Source organism: Arachis ipaensis, chromosome B10, assembly GCF_000816755.2.
Source record: "Arachis ipaensis cultivar K30076 chromosome B10, Araip1.1, whole genome shotgun sequence".
Lineage (NCBI taxonomy): Eukaryota > Viridiplantae > Streptophyta > Magnoliopsida > Fabales > Fabaceae > Arachis > Arachis ipaensis.
This window is the reverse complement of record NC_029794.2, coordinates 9,076,797-9,100,411: the sequence shown is the minus strand read 5'-3', so window position 1 is coordinate 9,100,411 and position 23,615 is coordinate 9,076,797. Positions and strand designations below refer to the sequence as shown.

At 37.7% G+C, this 23,615-nt stretch overlaps 1 protein-coding gene across 45 annotated transcripts in view; it reads left to right on the top strand.

The window, feature by feature from the left end:
- LOC110268281 overlaps positions 584-23,615 on the top strand; it is a 26,522-nt gene continuing 3,490 nt past the window's right edge. Inside the window, exons 1-6 of one of the 45 annotated variants that reach the window (XR_002356430.1) lie at positions 772-1,180; positions 2,030-2,088; positions 2,310-2,369; positions 6,999-7,154; positions 7,251-7,304; positions 7,380-7,664. Coding sequence is in view for 7 of the 45 variants with exons in the window: in XM_021114219.1 (XP_020969878.1) it covers positions 1,042-1,180; positions 2,030-2,088; positions 2,260-2,369; positions 7,022-7,136 (423 nt within the window). In the remaining 38 variants the exon portion in view is untranslated. The other 44 variants (XR_002356422.1, XR_002356416.1, XR_002356417.1 and 41 more) reach the window with 44 other exon arrangements.

Sequence of the window (23,615 nt, the reverse complement as noted above, 5' to 3'; positions counted from 1 at the left end):
AAATATATTTGTACCTAAATCAAAATTTTTTATGTATAAGAATAAAAAATTTAATTTTAATTATACTGACAGTATAAAATAATTGTATCTGTTTTTTTATATGACTATTTACGTAATCAATATAAAAAGAAATTTATTTTTATTAATATGACATTATATAATTGGATGCACGTATAAAACTATTTTATACGATATCAAAAATTAAATTCTAAAGATCAAATCTAAAACTAAAATTGACAACTCAAAAATAAAAGACATTATTAATTTATTATTGTCGTGGTCAATTAGCTTAGGATGTATTTGATTTGCATTTTCATATTTTCTGTTTTTATTTTTAATATTTTATATTTTAAAAATTTTATAAAAAAATAAAAATAATAAAATTTTATTTTCCTTTCTTACCTTTTATTTTCACTTTTTTAAATAAAATTTAAAAAATAAAAAATATAAAAAAATATATATTTACCGTCGGATTTATCAGGAAAAAATTATGATGGTAAGTCGGTGCAAAACAACACTTTTAGCTTTTTGTTTTGGTTTGTAGAATGGGTCATGTTGGGCCGAAGAAGTTTATTTTTGATGGTCCTGAAGTAGTTTTAATTACAAGTTAGCCACCGACTTGGGTTAGCGTCAATGCTAGATAAATCACAGTGAAATATTGCTTTAGGGTTAGGGTTCTTGAGCCACACTCTGATACTGAAAGTGCTCTCTATGTATGATGTTACAAAATCCCTAATCTCTCACTCTGATAAAAAAAAAAAAAAAGTGAAATATTGCTTTATATTGCAAGTGAAGGAACAAGAGCATTGCCATTAGGGTTCTTTTTTCTCTCTTTACATTTCGTGATGCCATTGGTTCTTGGTCTTTCGCGATGCATAGGTTCTCTCGCTTCCTCAAGGATTTCGAGGCGAATTATTCTTTATTCTTCATTCATCACTCTATCTTCCTTTCCCTTTTCTGTCTTGTTTTACTTTCACAATTGTAACAGTTCGTAACTGTTTTGGAAACAAAAGATGTTGGTGTGTTTTCAGAAGCAGAATAATGGTGGGAAAGAAGCTGCTGCTGTTGATGGATCCCCTTCGATGCGTCGACGGTTATATTTTTACCTACAAGCCTCTCATTTTTCGAAGAATCCAAGTCTTATCATCAACGAGAAGGAGGATGAAGTATCATGAAGAGGGTATCTTTCTTTTGTTCTTTTTCTTTTCCTTGCACGTTATAATGGATTTTCTTGAAAAAAAAAAAAACTTTTTCGCTACATTATTAGTTAGTTAATGGCAATGCCTCAAGAATTAAGGATTTCAAGGCGAATTATTCTTCATTCATCTCTCTATATTTCTCTCCCTTTTCTATTTTGTTTCCTTTCACAATTGTACAAGTTCATAACTGTTTTGGAAAGAAAAATGTTGGTGTGTTTTCATAAGTAGAATAGTGCTGTTGATGAGTCCCCATCGATGCGTTGATAGTTATATTTTTACCTACAAGCCTTCTCATCTTTGAAGAAGGCAAGCCTTATCATCAACGAGAAGGAGGATGAAGAGGGTATCTTTCTTTTGTTCTTTTTCTTGCAAGTAATAATGGAAATTTTTTTTGAAAAAAAAAAAAACGAAACTTTTCCGCTGCATTATTAGTTAGTTAATGGCAATTCTTCAAGAATCAAGAAGTTTCTATTTTAGAGTTTCTTCGATTTTGCTTTTTTATTGTTACAAGACAAGTTGAAGCTTTGGTGTTTTGAAATTAAGCAATAGTATTATTATAAATGTTTTAAAATTTAGATACAAAAGAAAAAAAAAATAGGAGGTCTCCGGGTTAAAGAACTCTTGTGTACTGAATGGAAGTTGGGGCCTTGGGGTGGTCAAGCCTTACACCTACATTGTCAATTTTAGTAGAGTCACTATCCTCAATTTTAGTAGTTCGTTAGTTGTGTTATTGACATGTTTTTCATTGCACTAAGTATTAAGTGGATTACTGATTGTCAAGATGCTAATTTTGTTTCATCTTTTTTGTCTGACATGCTATCCATGAACAGGTGGAAGTGGAATCTACTACTCTTGTGCCATTAGGCAAACAACGCAAAAAGTATTTTTGGTATTATTGATTGCCAAAGGATCTGTTTATATTTTTAAAATGCTGTAGTTGCGATGTGAATTTACTGATTTATAATTAGGGCTTTGCAAAATGGAAATATTATTGTGCATCATTTGTTGAACTTGTTTATATATGTTGGGCTAACCACTGTTTTAATCATATTTGGTATAGCTTTATCACTACTACTGCAACATGTTACTTCTTGGCATTTGTGTTTTAAGGTTGGTGATCAAAGCACAGCTTTCAGCAAGTGTGATTTCAGTCTTCGCTAAGAATTATGGGTAAGCTATTCTTTTGATGATCACTTCATGAGCATATCTTCTAACTACATAAATAATTCCTCTGCATATCTTTTAAAAAGTTCTTGTATTTTTCATTCGAAAAAAAAAATGTTTTAACATTTGAATTTGAAAAGAATTGTGGGGTGAGCATGTAACTATTAAAAAAAATGTTGGATATTAATGTGACTAAAGTCATTCGTGGGATAAACAAATTAGTTGATCTGATGGCATGGTAGAACTCTGCGATTATATGCATGACTCTTTTGAACATGTTAAAAGAAATGTTAATACACCCAAATGTTTGGAATGTTATGAAACCTGGTATGCAAGGCATTCATAACTCTGCCTATGTAAAACTTTGTTGCAAAAATTTTTACATAGCCGGTTCCAAGCCCGTTCCAAGCCCGGATAAAAGAGGAGGATGAATGATGGTACAACGTGGCTTTTATGATCTTGAAAAGATCGAGATACGATATAATTGGACCCAATTTGAAAAAAGAGTGATATACGTTTGCTTTTATGACGAATGATGGTAAACATGGCTTTTATGATCTTGAAAAGATCGAGATAAGATATACTTGGACCCAATTTAAAATAAAGGATGATATGAGAAAAAAGGGGACATGATCTACTTGGCCCAAAAATTGAAATTGTCCGTTGGATGACATGTGTGGCTTTTATAATCGGAAAAGATGGAAATATGTTGACCTTAGAATCTGAAATAAGTGGTGTTAGCTTCTTTTGTTCGAGAGGATGGTGATATCTATACTTGACCCTAAAATAAATGGTATTAACTTTTTTTGTTTGAGAGGATGGTGATATCTATACTTGACCCTAAAGTTTATAATGTTATGATATGATATACTGAATTTATGCTGGCACTGGGAACAGATTACGTGGGCTTGAATATGGCAAGCATGTTAGGGTGTTACAATGACACGGGATTTAAGGGCTATTTTTTATGCAAATCTATGATTGTGAATGGAATACTGCAAACTGCAGTATAGAGGACTCAGGAATTCCTGTGGTGTAAACAATCTTTAGAGATTGATGCATGTTGTCTATCCAATTTAGCTTCTTGAAGACCCAATACTAAAGGTATCTTGAAGTTGGTGCAGTGTTTGATTTTGACCCATGATTTTTTTAACAGCTTGACTGTAGAAAAATATGGTTTGACTAATATGCTTTGGTCATGATTTTTCGCATTGTTCATCTGCTGAACATATTAAATAAAAACGTTTTACTCCTTGAAAAAGAGAAGGATAAAAGAGAAGGATTAATGATGGTAATCATAGTTAAAGATTGATATATAATACTTAGACCCAATTTAAAATAAGGATGGTATAGGTTGCTTTTATGATATAAGAAGGTGATAAGATGTACTTGACCCAATTTGATCTTAAAGATAGCTTTTATGATATGAAAATTTTGAAATTACATTTTTGACCCAATTTGAAGTAAAGAATTGTATACATTACTTTTATGAATTGAAAAGGTGGCATGACATACTTGATCCAAAATTTATGGGGAGTGAACATGAAAAGCATATTAGGGTGTCACAATCACGGTTTTGGGATTGTTTTTTATGCAAATATATGGTTGGAATGGAATACTGCAGTTTTCAGTATAGAAGAGTAGTATAGAAGAGTAGGAGGAATTGGTTTTGGTGTAGACAATCTTTAGAGAGTGATGTGTATTTAATTATTAAGTGGAAGACACTGAAAGAGAAGTCATGAGTATGAGACGGAAAATATGCTAACATAATAAAAGGCCAATCATGAAAATAATAGACTATTGTCTTGCTTGCTTCATTTTTGGATGGTTGCAAATTGAGAAAATGTCTCTTCAATGCTATTTGAGAAGAGTCAGTATTAAGTGTGCTCATTCTATACTCCTAATGCACACAAGTTACATACTAACATACATGGAAATCGGGAATAAATATTATATTCTAAAATGGTTAAGTTGGGTAAGCAAAATTGTATAGACTACTGATGATTAAAAGCTTGACTAGTTGAGGTGTTTTTGTACATCCCCTTGTTGGTGCCAAGAAACCATGTACAAAACTAAAGTTTCCAGATCTGTTGGAAATAGAACTTTTGAGACTCAAAGAATCTCGTCCATTTAGCTCCTCCCATAAGAAAATATATTAGCAAACCAATGCAGATACTTATAAAATGAAACAATGATGAAGCATTTTCCATCATCTGAATAAACAAATACAAAGGTAGCCTTCATTTTGAATTAGCAAGATAATATTGTTATCAGCTGGCTCAAGGTGTTGGCTTTTGTTTTGAAGATCTTATTAGTGTTTGCATAGAATTGATGCAAATCCAATCTTTTGATAGCTACAATCTGGCCTTGTTCAAGTTGGCCCTTGTAAACTGTCCTCAAACTACTATTGCCAATGATGATGTCCGTTCTAAATAAGCTAGTGACTGAATCTTTTGAGAGCCAATACTGACATGCAATCTGGTTCTTGATTCTCACTACTCTCCTTTTGCTTATAATTGCAAAGTTTGTTGTCTCGATTGAGAATCAAAGTCACAAGCACTAGTAGCTGTGCTCTTCTTGGATAGAACATGATTATTACCTTCTCTGCATGGCCTTAATAATTTTGCTCCACAAAGATTTTGATTTCTCTTCATATTAGATGCATTGATATGTGAAAATGTTCCATTCGTTGGCTCAGCCTTAGGGCCTTCAAGTTACATTTGCTTGGAGAGATTGGCAAAGCTATGAGGAAATTGTGTTCCCTTCAAGTTATTCTAAGAAAGATTTATGGATGTGAGATGCTCAAGTTGTGCCAAGACTAAAACCTTATAAGGAATTGTGTTTCAGGGATTTGGCCATCTATATGGTTTCTTAAAAGGTTCAAGTTTTCAAGCAAGTCCATGTGACTAAAACCTACCGAAATCAAACCTGAAATCTTGTTTCTGGAAAAATCAAGATTGAACAGATTTCTGCACTTGGCAATTCTCTTGGGATTGACACCTCAAAGATAATTGTTTGAAATATCAATGGCCTGTACCATTTCCAACATGCCCAACTTCTTTGAAACACTTCCAGCAAAGTTGTTGTAAGAAAGGTTGAGATACATCTGCTTGTGTTTGAAGTGTGCAATGAATGACATCACTAGGAATTGATCCTCTGAGGTGGTTGTGAGAGAGATCCAACATCACAAGCTTATTAAGCTTCCCAATGCTTCTTGGAATGAACCATGAAGCTTGTTATCATGGAGGTCCAAGTATAAAAACATATCAGGATATGACATAGAATCCGTTATCTCAACTGATATTGTTTTGAATGCCAGGTTTAAAAGTAAGATTAGCCATCCTAAAAAAGCCCTAAGGAATAATACAATTGATAATGCTAGGAGGGATGGATCCATGTAATGGTTGTAGTTCAAGATTAGAAATTTCAAATTATGAAGCACATCAATGTGTCTGGAAGAATTTCACCTGATTCAAGGAAAATACTTCCAGTCAAGTGATTTTCATACAACTCAAATGATGTTGAATATGCTCTCAGGAAGGGTTCCATTCAAGAAGTTAGTTCCTAATCCAAACACTGCAATCTTTTCAAGTTTTCTAACTCTGGAGGGATTGGACTTGAGAGAGAATTCTCAAAGAGACTAAGCTGAGTGAGTTGAGTGCAATGACTTAACTGATAAGAAATATGACCAGTAAATGAATTTAAAGTATCAAGAACATGAAGGCTTGAAGAAGGGTCACATTGAATGCTAGATCAGTTGCAATGAGGGTGGATTTCAATCCAATCTGCAAGTGTTTCATTTGGGTCAAGGGAAATGGAGTCCTTGAAAGCCTTTCACAATTCCAGTTTCAACCTCCAAGAACCCAGTATTATTATCTACAAATGAAATATGGTTACAATGGAAAGGGATATGACTATGATCAAACAAATTCTAGGAATAAACATCATTTGAGGAGCATTGTTAAGAATGTTTAATGGACATGCATTGGTGAATTTTGTGAGTGTGGACCCACACAGTATGTAGCAAAGTCAATTACTTTGAGTCATTGGCAGAGATGTGAGTATAAGGACAAAAATTCATGACTGTTCAGTTTTTAATCAAGTTGACTTTCAGTCAAGTACACTGTACAGGCCTAAAAGTGCCTAAAATGGAAGCATATGCTAATCAAATTGTATTTGTTTTTTATGTTTCTTTTTCATGTCAACAATTTGAACTTTCTTCTAACTCCCAACCTTCATCATTATATTGTATTTCATTCTCTGTTCTTTTTTTTCACTTATTCGTCATCGTTTTAATTTTTTTTTTCCTTTTTCATCATCTTCACATTTTTTCCTTGTCACATGTTTGTCTTCACATTTTTTTAAATTTTTATTTCCGTTTATTCGTGAATTTCTTCAGCTACCACATCAAAAAAAAAAAAAAATGAAAAGAAAAGAATAACCCCATTACAACTTTTCGCATATTTTTTCATATTTTTTTCTATTTAAATGTGTGAGTATTCTGTTTTGATTTATTTAGAGGAGAAATATAATTTTTTTATTTAAAACAAATGAAAGAGAAGACCAATAATCACATTAAAAACTTAGATGTATCTCTATTTTCATAATACTTTAGATATGTGCTTATTTGGTTAGGATATATATTGTTCTGGATCTAGTATTTGGAGCCTCAACAATCTAACGATCACCCAGTTTCCAAGTCCAAATCATCCTTATAGCCCTCCAATTGAGGAGCCGTCAACAGTCACGTGTTCGTCTCGGAATTCTCTATAAAACACACTCAACAATTTGGTAAAGAAATTCTGATTTTGTGTCCATTTCTTTCCTTTTCAGTTTCGTGATTTGAATTCTTGGTATTGAGAGATTTTGTAATTTTGATGGTTTAAGGGTACTCTAGTGGTGGATAAGTATAAGGGTTTGTCTAATTAATCTGCGGGTAAGGTAAGGAAACTCTAAACCCTTGCGGTTATTCAATTATGTGAACCCTAGTTAATTTGGTGAATTTCATGAAAATAGATTGAATTGTGTTGAATTCGGTGTTGAATTGGCAAATTAGAGCTTGTTGGAATTGATTTGGAGTCTTGGAAGCTTGATGTTAGGTGCTTTGACATTGGGGAGGAATCGACCATGGTATGGTTTCGGTTTCTCGTAGTTAATATATAATGTTGCGTGAAAACTTAGGTTAGATTACCATAGAATAAGCTTGAATGTGTTGAGTTGTTGAACTTGATGGATTATATGTACCTATGAGTGTGATGAGTTGTGTGGGTGAAGTGTATATATAAAGTTGATGCATGATATGTATGATGGAGTTAATGTGTATACATGTGTGTGTGCGTGCGTGCGTGCAAATTGAATGGAAAATTGTTGATAATAATGATGTGACATGAGCAAGGTTCTGACAATCAGACCGGTTCAACCGGATTAACCGGAAATCGGTCACCTAATCAGTTCAGTTGACCCTAAAACTGAAAAAAGTTGATAATAATGATGTGATATGAGTCTTGATGATGGTTGGTGAGGTTGTGATGCAGAATGTGTTTGATGATGAGAATTATGAGTTTGAGCAATGAATTTGGAGATGTGGTGCTATGAATTATTAATGAATTATGTTGTTGTTAGCTATTAATTGTGGAAAAAAATTGATAAAATTGAGTATTGAGAGATTGTAGAAGGAATAAAATGGTTAGGTAATTCCTTTAAGTGTATTTGAAGTTGTTTTAAGGTGTGAACTTTGGTTTTAAAAATGAGAGTTTGGAAAATAGAGGTTTTGAACTCTTTTGGTAAAAATGGATTTTTAACGAATTTCGGTGGATCATAACATGACTCCCAAGTTTTGGATTTGAATGAAATTTGTTTCAAATTAAAGATAATCTCAAGAGCTTCAAAACAATTTAAAGTTTGTGAAAACCGGAGTTTTGTAGAGAAAGTTATGAACGTTGGAAGTTAAGTGTATAAAACTAATTTTAATGATTTAACAGTTTTTGGAGCAAAATGGAGTGTCGCGTACGCGACTTGCACGCACGACGCAAGCTATGCTCATTGTTTTGTAATCTCGCGTACGCGGGGCAAGGCCTGTGTACGCGGCCAATTTTGAAAACTCGTGTATGCGAGAGTACACATACGACGCAAGCCCCCGTTGTTTAAGCCAAAAATGAGGTTTTGAATGTTTCGTTAGTCCTCTATCTTTCGAAACCTCTTTTACATTTGTTTAAAGTCCGTTAGTGAGTCTTTAAGTATTAGAATCGTAATGAGTCTGTTAAATAATTTGAGGAGATACTTGGGAGGGTTTCGCGAAGTGTTATCTAAATTAATAAGGCATTGGTAATGTTGAATAAGAAGTAAATAATGAAGATAATGATAATAATAATGAAATGTGGTTGAGTTGAGAGGTGTTTGATGATGAGATTGGCTATGAGAAAGAAGAATAAAGAAAACTGAGTTAATTATGAACTTTGAATGAGATATGATGAGATTGATTGAGATATATGAGATTGGGGAAGATGCAGTGGCGTTGTCCACTTGCTCTGGGTACGAAATGAGGAAGAAGAATGATTGAAAGTGATTATGAAGACAATGATTATGAATGTGAAGTGTGAATGTATGTTCTGCTTTGTTTTGTTGCATCATTTTTTCTCTGTTGTAAAGCGTGCTAGGCAATATATCCCACGAGTGTGTCGAACACTATATTCCAAGAGTGTGGCGGGCACTATATTCCAAGAGTGTGGGAGCATTCTTCTTATCTTAGCTAACTGAAAAAGACAAGATAATAAGATAAAATATAAAGGGAAGGCTAGAGCTCCCCTAGGTACGTCACACACACACACAAACACACATCTAATCCCTTACCTCTTAGACCCATTTTAACTTGAGTGTGAAGTATCTTTGCAAGTACCACTCCCGTCGCTCCAAAGGTCCGATCGCATCATTACCAAGACTAGCGAGTCCCTGATCCTTTTATCAACCCGTACCGGCGAAGTCTTATACATTGGCGTTGTCCGTGGAGACTTGCAAAACCTTGGTAGCATGAAGGATGAACATGAAGAGCGACTTTCAAATCACCACCACGAACCAAACCTACCAACTCTCCCACCCCCAGCGCATGAACCACAGAAGGACGACTATCCCTCAACTCATGGGAAGGTAACCAGTGTCGTCCATGCCCAGCCAACCCACAGCAGGCAACAGCTGTGAGGAGATGATCGCCGATCTGGCAAAGGCATAATAATCGATGGCTTGGGAGAACATGCGAACCAGATAATTCAGGAGCTCCATCATCAGATGCAGACCCTAGAAGACTGGGTCACCTCTAAAGAATAGTATCAATAGGAGCACACGAGCGAAGCGGTCTCCCGGACCATGTTGCGACGAGAGCAAAGGAACGAGAGGTCGCTAAACCGACATCACAGTAGGCGCCGTAACTGCAGCAGATATCATAAATCGAACGCCACTGTGATGATGATGAAAGGAGACACCAAAGAAGTGAACACGTGATAATAGGGGCTACTCCATTCAGTGAAAAGAGTCCTAAAGGTCAAGCTACTAAAAGGTTTTGACAAACCAATTGACATAAAGTACGATAGCACTAAAGATCTTCAAGAGCACTTAATGGCCTTCGAGGCAAGGATGAACTTAGAGGGAATAGCCCATGCAGTTCGGTGTAAAGCCTTTTCGGTGACACTGGCTGGCCCAACCATCAAGTGATTTAACGCCCTTTCGAATAGCTCGATATCCTGTTTTGACGATATCTCTAAAAAATTTATGGCGCAGTTTACCACATAGATCACAAAGGTAAAACACCCAATCAACCAGCTCAGAATCACCTAACTACCGGACAAACCCACAAGAAAATACCTTGATAGGTTCAACAATGAGTTCTTGGAAGTTGATGGGCTAACAAACTCAGTGGCCGATTTGTGCCTGACTAACGGGCTGATGAACGAAGATTTTCGGAAGCACCTCACAACCAAATTGGATTAGACTATGTAGGAGATTCAAAATGTAGCAAGGGAATACATAAACAACGAAGAAGTGAGCCAAGTCGTGGCAGCCAATAAACGGCACCACAGGCACACGACCTCACGGAATAAGTCGGCACACGGCCTCACGGAATAAGTCGATGCCCAAAGAAGCCCCAAAAGAACATCTTGAAACCACCGCCCCCAGTCCGCCACCTAGAGTGGGAAAATTCACGAACTATACCCTCTGCCGGCCCTGGTCATCGAAATCTACCACCAGATAGTCGAGTAGGGTCTCCGAGTTTGTGGTTCTAAAGGACTCCACGACTTATAATATCATTATGGGGAGGAAGACAATCAACGATCACTCTGCCACCATATTCACCAAATTCTTTATCATCAAGTTCCAAGAAGATGATGACATCGTAGAAATCATACTTGGCGACAGGGAGGTCGCGGTAGAGTGCAACAACACAAGCCTAGATATCTAGAAATGAGCTTGTGACGCGGCATGAATTTTCCTAGCTGACCTAGACGCTTGATAAGACGACCAAACCTGACCAAAGCCAGAAAGAGACATGGATAAACTACAAATAGGACAACCAAGGATGAGTTCACCTTCATAAACAAGAATCTTCCCTACGACCTAATAGGGGAACTTATGGAATTACTAAAGGAGCATAGAGATTTGTTCGCCTTTACTCCTACTGATATGCTAGGAATAAATCCAGACCTGATGTCTCATAAACTAGCCATAGACCCCAAAACTAAGCCAGTAGCCCAGAGAAGAAGGAAAATCTCCTCAGACCGAGCAAACGAAATAAAAAAAATAAGTCAAGAGCCTACTCGAAGCTAGCTTTATCCGGGAACTATCCTATGTGACATGGCTGGCAAATGTCGTGATGCTAAGAAAAGCAAACGGAAAGTTGCAAATGTGCATTGATTACACAAACTTGAACAAAGCTTGTCCAAAAGACGCCTTTCCCCAACCCAACATCGATGGCCTGGTGGATGCCGCCTCCGAACACCAGAGCCTCAATTTAATGGATGCATACTTAGAGTACAACCAGATACCCATGCACAAGCCAGATGAGAAAAAAATGACATTCATAACCCCCGAGGGAACATACTGTTATACAGTTATGCCGTCCGGACTAAAGAACGTGGGTGCCACGTACCAAAGACTAGACACAAATATCTTCAAAAACCTTTTAGGAACAAAGACGGAGGTCTACATAGACGACATGCTAGCCAAAATAGAAACGGGTGAAGAGCTTATTGATGACCTTAGACTCAAACTTGGAACTCTGGAGAAACATCAGATGCGGCTCAACCCGGCAAAGTGCACATTCGGGATGGAGGCGGAGAAATTATTGGGCTTCATGATCACACAATGAGGAGTGGAGTCCAACATAGAAAAATGTCGGGCTATCCTAAAAAAGAACAGCCCAGCGAATGTCAGGACCATCCAAAGGTTGACCAGACGACTAGCCACCTTCTCCTGCTTCCTCGGCGCCTCAGCTTAGAAGGCGCTTCCCTTCTTCAAACTTATGAAAAAAGGTATAAATTTCTAATGGAAACCCGAATGCAAAGAGGCCTTCCAACACTTGAAAAAGGTATTAATAAAACCTCACTTAATCTCAAAGCATAAAATGAGAGAAGCATTATACCTTTACTTCTCCATAACGGAAGAGACGTTAGCAACATCGTTGATGTGAGAAGATGAATAGAAAACACAATGACCAATATACTTTATAAGCAAAGTTTCCAGAATACTGAAAATGCGTTACTCCTGGCTTGAAAATCTTGCCTACCCCTTATTCACGGCGTCCCATTGTCTCCGACAATGCTTCTAGAGCCACCTTATCACGGTCCAAATAGACCAAGCCGTTAAGCAAGTACTTCAGAAAGCCAAACCTGGCATGACGGATGCTCTCTTGGTCGGTGGAACTAACTAAGTATAAAATCCGGTTTGATCCCAGAAATGATATCAAGGCTCAAGCCATGGCGGAATTCGCCACTAAGTTGACCCTAGGAAGCGAAGCTCCCGAGTTGTGGAAACTCCACGTCGACGGTTTGTCGAATAACAGCTCTGGTAGAGTAGGAGTAATATTGGAAAATGAAAGCGAGATTACTATCGAACAGGCAATTCGATACAAATTTCCAATCTCCAACAACCAAGTTGAGTACGAAGCTCTCTTAGTCAGCTTAACGCTAGCTAAAGAAGTCGACACAAAGACCTTGAAAGTTTTCTGTGACTTTCAGATAGTTAGTTCCCAAATAAATGGGGAATACTAAACACGAGACCCCCTACTACAACAATACTTGCCTAAAGTTAAGGAACTGGCTGCCAAATTCGACGTGGTGACTATCCGGAACATTCTCAGGGAAAGAAACTCAAGGGCTAACCTACTCTCAAAGCTAGCCAGCACCAAATCATTTTCGAGATACCATTCAGTAATCCAAGAAGTCATAAGAACACCTTTGGTCATGGTTACATGCATGACAAACCTACCCCCGTTTAGTCAGCACTCATGGATCTCCTCGATCCTTAGATACCTCACTACCGCGGACCTACCTGAGGACCTGAAGGAGGAAAAATATCTGAAACTGGAAGTCACAAAGTAAACCATAATAATAGGACAATTATATAAAAGAAGACTCTCTCAAGCCCTCCTCAAGTGCATAGAGCCCAGTCAAATAGATTACATTTTGTGAGAAAGTTATGAGGGATGTTGTGACCATCATGTCAGAGGTAAACCTCTAGCCCAGAAGGTCATCCGAGCTAGGTATTTCTGGCCGACGATCAACAAAGACTCCCTCTAACTAGTCAAGAGTTGCAAGTAATGCCAGGTGCATGTTGACCTTCGCCAAGCGGTCTCACACCAGCTCAGCACGATAACGGCAGAACGCCCTTTTGAGACTTGGGGAATCGACCTCATGGGCCCTTTTTTCACGGCTCCCAGACAACCCAAATTTCTCATAGTGGCTATCAACTACTACAAGTGGATTGAGACCGAAGCGCTGGCCACAATCATGGCCACTCAATGCCAAAAATTCTTCTAGAAACAAATCATAACCCAGTTCAGGATCCCAGAGATCGCGATCTTAGATAATGGGATCAATTTGCAGATAAGCGCTTCTGGGGAGTTCTTGAAAGGACTTGACATCTCATAGAATTTCATCACAGTGGAGAACCCATAAACCAATAACCAAGTAGAGGCGGTTAACAAGGTTATCCTAAACGGGCTCAAGAAGAGGCTAGACGAAGCCAAAGGCATTTGGGCTGATGAACTTGCTTCCGTACTCTGGTCGTACCGAACATCACCCCAAAGCTCGACCGAGGAGTCCCCTTTTAAGCTAACATACGTCCTAGAAGTAGTCATTCTTATTAAGATCAGAGAATCTAGCCCTCGTAGAACTGTCAAAGGGCACAACAAAGCTACAGAATGGGATCTCGTGGGTAAGGTTAGAAGCACAGCCCACCTACGATAACTTGCCTTAATACAAAGGGTAAGTTTGAGATATAACCAAAACATCGTGAAACGGAAATTCAAATAGGGAGATCAGGTCTTACGGAAAAATGACATCAACTAAGCTCCTAAGGTCATGGAATTTTGCAAACATACGATGCTACTCCCATAGGCGAATTCTACCGAGTTGATAACTTCAGCAATTTTTAAGGTTTAGTTACAAACCTCATATTTCTTTTATTTTTCACTCTCATGTTCATTTTAATTTGTCTTTTCGAACACTCTTTTCTACCAAAAGATAATGGGAGGTTTTAATGAGGCCCAACCTTTTTCAAATTTTAATACATAAGTTATTCATTTGAAAGAAAAGATTTTTCTTATTTTTACGTTTTAACCAAAGCAAAATAGTACGAACAAAACGTCACCTTAGAGACTGAATACCCCTGAGGCCAATAAAACGGATATCCAAAAACAAATAAGCATTAAAATTAGCCCCCCAAGAGGTCCATTCAAGTTCACAACAAGTGACCCAAAAAAAGCCATCAAAACAGTGTATACATGCCAAACAGATGACTTACAAACTTAGGAAATTTTTTTACCAAAACAAAAAAAAGTAAATACTACTCCAAATCAACAATCTTTCCATTTTTCATGGTTCAAAAGTTCCCCATGACGGACACATCCACATCGGGAAATAGCACCTAGACTTGAACCTTTAAAGCTTCTTCAGTTGCTGAAATAGCATCCTTAGCGTTGACGAGCAAGCCTTCCTTGTCCCTTTTTAGCTGAACAACCTCAACCTTCAAAGACTCCACTTTGGCACGAACAAAAGCAGCCTTCGACTTAGCATCGACAACTCTCTTTTGTGCTTGGGCAAGCTGAGAGGTAAGCTCGATCTCTTGTTCTGAGAGATGCAAGATCTCCGAATCGGCCTCCTCAGCATCCTTTGCCGCTTTCAGCCAAGCAATCTCAGTATCCTCTAGCTGTTTCTTCAACTTGCCTACCTCTGCCTGGAAATGACGGAACCTGCCATCTAGAAGGAGCACTTAGGACAGCGTCAGTTCTACCTTTTGAACATAGCGGTAGAACAAAGCAGAGCCCAATACACGGACTTGCCCTGGTCCGCAAGGTTGTAATCTCAGAAGAACTCCTCGGTACCCGACAGAAGGTGTTGGTTAATGAAGGCTAGAGCATCAAAATTACGATCCATCACGGAAGGAACATTCACCTCCTCTTCAAGATTCTCCCCGCTACTCCCTTCAATCGGCCTCTTCCGCTTTTTACCAGACTCGGGAACAAGAATCTCCACGACCTCAGCATCGGCAACAGTTTCCCCGGTAGCAGCCACTTTCAGAGACACCATTTGTGAGCCTGGCTGAGAAGCAACCGAAGGAGTTGACAGTGAAACCCCATCACCCCCACTTTTTAAGTAGCAGAGGAAAGCAGCCTTCAACCTCGCTAGAGTTATCTACTCACCTACCATCTTTACAACAAAAATAAAGCAAAGATCACAAGTTATAAACATGAAATAAAATGTGACAAATCACAAACTAGCTAAACTTAAGACAAGGGAACCTACTTACATAAGATCTATCCACCTCGGGATCCCCCATAATGTCACGAGAATTCAACGACTTATCCCCCAAAATTGCCAACAAAGCGTCAGTGATATCTTTGTTCTCGAGTGATAAACCCTCATAAGTGATCTCGTCAAATAGGAGGCCCCCGCCCCGAAATTCCAATAAGCAGCAATTCGGTGCTTTCCCTCCAGGGTCAACCAAAATGGGTGATGATCCCTGAGAAGGGCGAACCTTGAAATACTCCGCCTTAAACCCATGAAATGAATCCTTGAAAAAATCAAATATCCGAAAATTTGGCTGAGTCTGGAAAGAGATATAGCCATTCTGATGCTTTCCCTCCTTATGCGGAATAGTACCGAAAAAGAGAAATAAAAAGACCTCAACCTGAGCCGAAACCTCCAAGAAATCACACACCAACTCAAACCTTTGGATGGCTGCCCAATTGTTCGAATGTAACTAGGACAGCATCTCGGAAACCCTATTCAGATGGGCCATGACAAAATCAGAGAAGGGCAGCCGAATCCTCAACTCGGTGAACATTGGTTCATGAACCCACATCCAATCGAGAACTCGGGGGGAATTCAGGTTAAGGTAGCACACCCTCTCATTCTCATCGGTGGGCACAAGCTCATACTGACGCTTCGCTTTGCCTCTGCCGCATACAACCCCCTCATCTCGAAGTTTTTAAAGATCACTCTCACCTAATCTAGAAGGCGTACCCGACACATTAGAAGTCACCCAATGGTAACGTTCGACACATCCCTAGCTGGGAAAATCGGACTCGAGTTTTAGTGAACTGCCCTCCACCGAACCATACCTATAACCAAAGAGGACACCACCATCAACTCACTCTCCAAAAGCACATAGAACACAAAAAATCCTATGCCAAAATCTACCAAATTCTAAAACAGTGGCACCCGCCACCTACTGTCGCAACATGAAAAGAAATGCGACAAGCAAAATACGAATAACAAACAGAAGGCAAGCACTGAACGAGTGGAAACATGGAAACAAGAGGTACCAAACTGGTTGTCGAAAGAATGGGAAAGAGAGCACTACAGGAGAGTAGCAAACAACACGGGCGAAAGACAATGCAACACCCAAAACCTCAACAGCAGCAACGAACAATTGATAGGAAAGAGTCCAAGTAACCATACACTGAACAAGAAAAGGTGAAGAGACAGTTATGAAAATAAAGAAGAAATGAGAAAGGCAGTTGCAAAGAAGGAAAAATAAAACCCCCTAATGTTTCAAATGGAAATATGGAGAGATGAGGGGAAAAAAAGGAAAAAAAGAAATGAAACCATTCTTTCTTCCACTATGCGTCATTATGACGCATTGGAAAACGTATTGGACAAATTCCATCATCGAGAAATGCAACGAACAGATGCAAGGATGATCCTGCACTTTGACCACGAACTCACGGCCTCCCAAGCTACGGAAAACTAAACTCACCAACACCAGCGACAAGACTAAGCAAGCATGCTCTCATGCTTCGGGGGTAACTGTTTTGAACTTGGCATCCGGAACCTCAACGACCTAACAATGACCTGTATCCTAAGCCCAAATCATCCTTACGGTCCAAACAAGCTAGATAACCGAAAATCACTAATTGTAACACTCTACCACACAAAGCTTTACCCTTAAGATGTAAAGCAGAGGTGGTGTGGTATTACGATCTCTAAAAATAAAACATATATACGTATAATACTTGAAAGAATATAATATGCGAGGAGCCTTGAAGGATAAGTAAAACAAAATCGCAAAAGTAAAAGCGCAACGCTCAAGAATAAAGATTACTTGCATACGAAGAAAGCTAAGGTTCATAACATGTGTATACAGAAAATGAGAGTAGAGGGTCAAGAGTACAAAATAACAAGCTCCTAACTTAGCCTACGAAGCTAAGGCTGGCTGGTAATGGTGCCACATACATACGATATAAGGTCCCGAAAAAGCCAGAGGCAATCCTAAAATGCCGACACTCAGATTATAAAGCTTAAAGAACTAAAGCAGAAACCATAAATCAAGGTGGTTTTTTAAGGATCCCTAACTTAACCAAAACTTTAAATCTAAACCCTCAATCCTCCTCCTTTCCTCCAATCCTCCAACACCGGTGAAACTGCACAAACAAACAAGCAGACAATGACAAACACAGGTAGAATACAAGTACTACAGATAGCAAATATAACAATTAACATAATAAGTTCACTTAGGCATTCCCAATTAATGCACAAACAAGCAATTCAAACAATATGCATATGATGCATACCTGTCCTATGGCTGACGAGTCTCATCTGTCGGTTATCAAGCCAACCCGACAAGTCTGGCTGCTAAATCCTGGACTGTCCCCTGCCGTGCATCCCCAAGAGTCTATGCATAGCTTTTTCTCATAAATAAAATTTGCTCATTGGGGGTATCCTTCCCGGGAATTTATGTGTCCGGTCACCCTTACGACGTAGGCTCAACAGAGTATCGAGTCTCAACCTGGAACACATGGTGGCAAGCCACGGTACTTTACTCAGAAAACTCGTATCTCAGATAAAATTGAGTGCATAAGCCACATAAACATTCATAATCATTGCACTATCATTCATTATGGCCATGGCGTCACATATATCCTTCATATCTTTGCACTTTCATACATAATTCATCATTTTCAACCTTACTTCACCCTTAAGTTACCACATTTTCCTAGTTTTATCTCATTACTAGGCAAACCACTAAGGTCTAGGGGCCAAAAGAGTAAAAATTGAGGTGTAGAAGTCTGTAAACCATGTTCAAATCACAAAAATACATGTTGTTGAGAAACAGAGTGTGTGTGCGTATGCAAACTTGTGCAATTGTTCATAGAGGAGTGTACGCACTAGGAGGTGCGAATGCTCCCAACAGCAAGCATGTATACACGTTTGCGTACGCACCCTGGTGTGTGTATGCACATCTGCCAAAAACCACATGGTGTGCGTGCGCACCATAGTGTGCATACGCACATTTTTTAAAAATCACAGGGTGTGCGTGCGCGTGCGCACACACAAGTGAAAACATGGCCCCTGCTCAGAGCATGCGCACAACAGTGTGTGTGTGTGCGCGCACAAACCAGAAATTCTGATTTTGCTGTAACTTGGAAAAATTAGCTTTTTGCACAAAATTTTCGACGTCCGTAATTTTCTCTACAAAATTTTATTTTTCACAAAATTTTTACCGTTTTAAATCTTGTAAAACCATCTTTGATTTGAAATAAATTTCATTTCTATCCAAGATTTGAGGCTCCAGTTATGGACCGCCGAAGTTTGTTAAAATCAAGTTTTCAACCAAAACCTCAAACCTCTATTTTCACAAAATATCAAACTCAACTTCAACATTCTATACATATAGTCAGCACCACAACATACCATATCACATCAACACAATACTACACCCTTCCATCACCCACCATACCTCAATTTTTACATAATTCTCATACATAAACTTCACAACTATACCAACAAAATCATCGACAATCCATATCATCTATACATATTCATTATTATTAACTTATCAATAATTATCAAACCATCATCTATCATTCTATTTCCATCATAAACAATAATCACCAACAGATACTCAATCCATATCAAGAATTATCATCAAAGGTACTAAGCAATTAACATACTCATGCATTAACACCTATTCTATGGTCACTCAGCCTAAGTTTTCACAAGACATTATATATTAAATAGGAGAAACCAAAACTATACCTTGGTCGATTTTTATGTATAACCCAAGACAACTCACTTAGGCAAGATTGCAAGCCTTCAACACCAAAATTCAGCAACCAAGATCCAAACCAAGCTTCCAATTTTCACAAATAAGCTCCACTTTACATATTTACACACCTAATTCACATTACCACATATGTATACCCAAAATTTAATACCCAACACACATAATCAATGAATTAATTAGGGTCTTAGGATTCTCACCTTACTCAAGCACCAATGAAGCAAGGTTAATCGTTTTCCTCAAGCTAATCGGATCCTATAATATAAAAGAATTAAAATCTCAACACCCACTTTATTCAATTTTTGAAAATTATAGAAAAATGAGGATGTGAGCGAAAATAAAGGTTCCTTACCAAATTATGCACCGGACTTTGTAGAGCTTGTCGTCGCAGACGCGTGGCCGCAAACGGTGTGGCAATCAGAGCTCGAAGTAGCAAGATATGGTGATTTGAAGTGGAACAAGGGTTTTGTTCCCTTTTCCTTGTTCTTGAGCTTGCTTCAGAGTTTTTGCTGAATGGGAGAGGAAGAATGATTCTTCTTTAAGTGTATTGGACTGATGGGTTGGGCCTTGGGCCCAATATGGACTCGGTTTGTTCGGTTTAGTCTGTTTGGCCCAATCTTGGGCCAAATTCTTTAAAATTAGTGTCAAAATTTTTATTTTAATTAGCTCTATCTTATTAAACTATAAAATTTATATTTCTAATTTCTTTTATTAAAAATTAATTTATTGATTAATTATTCACTAATTTTACGGGATTTACACTAATCAACATTCAAATTCAAACATTCCCTTTATCTTAGCTAACCGAAAAGATAAGATAACAAGACAAACTATATAAAGGAGAGTTCTTGATCCTTCTGTTAATTCGTACCAGCAAATTCTTGTACATACACACAAATATAATATAATATCATACCTTTGAGGCCAGTTTTGGTCCACTCCGGCGATGGATCAGACCGGAAACCCTCGCTGGATCGGTTGTACCGCTCCATTGCGTGGACACAAAGAAACCGGAGCTGATGGAATAGAGAATGAAAAGGATCTTCTGAAAAAATCGGGTGTCTTCCCCTGCTCCATAATGCAGATTCTAGAGAGAGAAAGAACTGTCGATCGATCCTCTCATCTTGCCTACCTAGATGCTAAGCGCGCTCCTGCTCCCTCCCAAAGAATCTATTACTGGATCTCATCACAACGATCGATCGTTCCTCCTCAGTGCCTCTCTGCAACTCCACAGATCTCCATCATAATTCCTAGAGGGCGTTTGATGGTTCACAACTACAGGAGATGATTTGAAATTTCAGAGAAGAAAAAAGAAGTGAAATCAGAATGAGATCTCTATCGGAATGAAGGTTTGCAAAAGAAAGAGAGAGAAGGGAATAGGACAGAAATGAAAGAAAGAGAACAAGAAAAAGAGCGGACTAACGATGGCAGAGGTGGCAAGAGTGATCCGAAAGGTGGCACCAGTGGAGAGTGAGATTAGGGCTCATTTTTGAGGGAGGAAAAGAACTAGGATTAGATTGAGAGTGAAGCTCGAGTCTATCCATTGAACTTCTTCTGCAAATGAAAAAAAATAAAAATGAGGAGATGAATAGGGTTTCAAAGAGAGAGAGAAAGAAGAGAAGGAAAGGACACCATAAATGAAGAAAGAGAAGAATATGAAGAAGATGAGTTATGTTAGGGAACTCTTGAAGTTTTTTGATCATGAGTAATACCCCAAATAGGTCCCCAAGAAATTCACGGTCGGATAGATTTGTCCCTAATTTAACTAAAATTTTGACCCTGAAATTTTTAGTTATATACCAGATATGTCCCCATGGCAGTTTGACCCGGTCAGGACGTCCTACGTGGAGGTTAATGGGTTGACATATCAGGTTAACTACCACGTGTCACCTCCAAGACAATTTAGTCCCCATCCAAGCTGGACAAAATGACGTCGTATTGGATCATGAGGCGAACGACGTCGTTTCGTGGAGGATAAATTTGTCCCCATCATGGAAGGCAGATTTGCGAAATGGCAACGTTTTAAATGGGGGACCTATCTGCCTGTTCGAGGGGACCTATCTGCCTGATGATTATGCTTCTATAGGGACCTATTTGTCTGATAACCTAATGTTTGGGGACCTATCTGACCTATAATTGGTGACATTACCCTCAAATATATTCATTGCTCTTTTTTGGTTTCATTGAAAACAAAGGTTGAGGTTGATGTACCTGGACCTGGTAGCTTACAAAATTCTAATCATCCCTCTCATGACACTCAAATTGAAGATTCTCCTGCACATGTCAGAAAAAAATGTCTCAAGCAATCCCAAAGTATGCTAATTTTGAATGACTTAATGCGTATGTTGAAATCTGTATGAAACATTATCATAATAATTTTGTTAATTCCAAGCTCAGCAACCTTTTAGACGTCCAAAGCAAACAGGAATCAGGCCCAAGGCTCAGAAGAGTGTTAGTGCTGAAACCATGGCAGCTGCAACCAGTGGCACATCATCTAGATTGTTCAAATTTATTCCAACACCGGATTGAAGCAATTTATAAAGAAATGATGCTTTTAAGGATTTCAACACCATTTTTTGGTACGTTGGAGGAAATAGACCTTTTGTTATTTGGGTTGGTTTTGTTTAGTCTATATTGAAGGAAATAAATCTTCTTTTGTGATATTAGGTTTATGTTGCTACTGAACTTTGCTACTTGTGTGGTTATAATATTTTGATTATCAGTTATGTAACCATTTTGATAAATGGATGAAACAAACCAAAAACATTGTGTTTCTTTTATACTATTTTACCACAATTGATTTCATGCATATCCATCTAAATATAATGAGACATTTCAATCTAATAATTTGATAATCAACACAAATTAAAACTTACCTAAACAGCCACCACATACATACAAAACACAACTACAACTACCAATTCTCCCAATTATTATACCCTTAAACAAAGCAAAAACAATATGCTTCTTCACAACTTGGCTATCCTCATTCTTTTTCAACAACAGATCCTCTAACTGCTTCACTCTCTCCTTTAAGCCATCGTTCAACATACGCATTAAGTCATTCAAAATTAGCATACTTTGGGATTGCCTGAGACATTTTTTTGTGACATGTGAAGGAGAATCTTCAATTTGAGTGTCATGAGAGGGAGGATTAGAATTTTGCAAGTTATCAGGTCCAGATACATCAGCTTGTGTTTTCAATGAAACCAAAAAAGGGCAATGAATATATTTGAGAGTAATGTCACCAATTATAAGTCAGATAGGTCCCCAAACATTAGGTTATCAGAGAAATAGGTCCCTATAGAAGCATAATCATCAGGCAGATAGGTTCCCCATTTAAAACATTGCCGTTTCGCAACTCTGCCTTCCATGGTGGAGACGAATTTGTCCTCCACGAAACAACGTCGTTCGCCTCATGATCCAATACGATGTCGTTTTGTCCAGCTTGGATGGGGACCAAATTGTCCTGGAGGTGACATGTGGCAGTTAACCTAACACATCAGCCTGTTAACCTCCACGTAGGACGTCCTGACCGGGTCAAACTGCCATGGGGACGTATCTGGTGTATAACTAAAAACGTCAGGGTCAAAATTTTAGTTAAATTTTGTTGGGAATAAATCTGTTTGACCGTGAATTTTTTGGGAACCTATTTGGGATATTACTCTAAAATTTAAAATATCACATTGACCAGTGACATAAGAGTCAAATTATTGGAGATTTTAAAGATCTAGACCGAATAACTTGAAAAACAGAAAAAATGTTTCGAAAATTCCTTGACACTGTCATCGAAATTTATTTTACGAGGACTTTGGAACCAAGTCAAGATTCATTTAAAATAACTTTTGATAGAATTCTCAATTTTGTATGAAAAGAAGAACAAGTGTCATAGAAAAATACATGAGAACAAGAGATACAATTTTGTCATATGTAAAGACAGAGCATTAATTAAAGGAGTAGAGAGAGAATATTTTTTTGAGTCAATAGACAAAGATGGTATTGTATTCCATGAGATGGTTTATCTATATATTTTATTGTACAGCCTCGGTCAACCTCAAAATCAACTTATAATGTTCTTAAAGTTTTTAAGAGTGTAAGTTAATCTATTTTTTTAATTAATATATTATTTTTATTTAAATTTTGTATATATTTTATAAATAATTATTATTATTTTGTATAAATTTTCATGAAAAATGATATTTTGTGATTCATATTTTTTGAATCATCAATAGAAAATGTATTATTTTGTTACGGAAAACAAATACTTAAATAATCATTTAAAGTATGACGAACAAAAAAAAGCTCTATTAATAGAAATTGAATCGGAATTTAATTGCTATCGAAAATATCTAAGAGATTGGAAAGATAAAATGAAGAATTCAGAAATAAATAAAATTTGCAATGAAGGATATTATTATTATGTTTGAGAGTTTATAAGATTCGCAACAAACTGTATAATTCACAAATTACAATGACATTAAG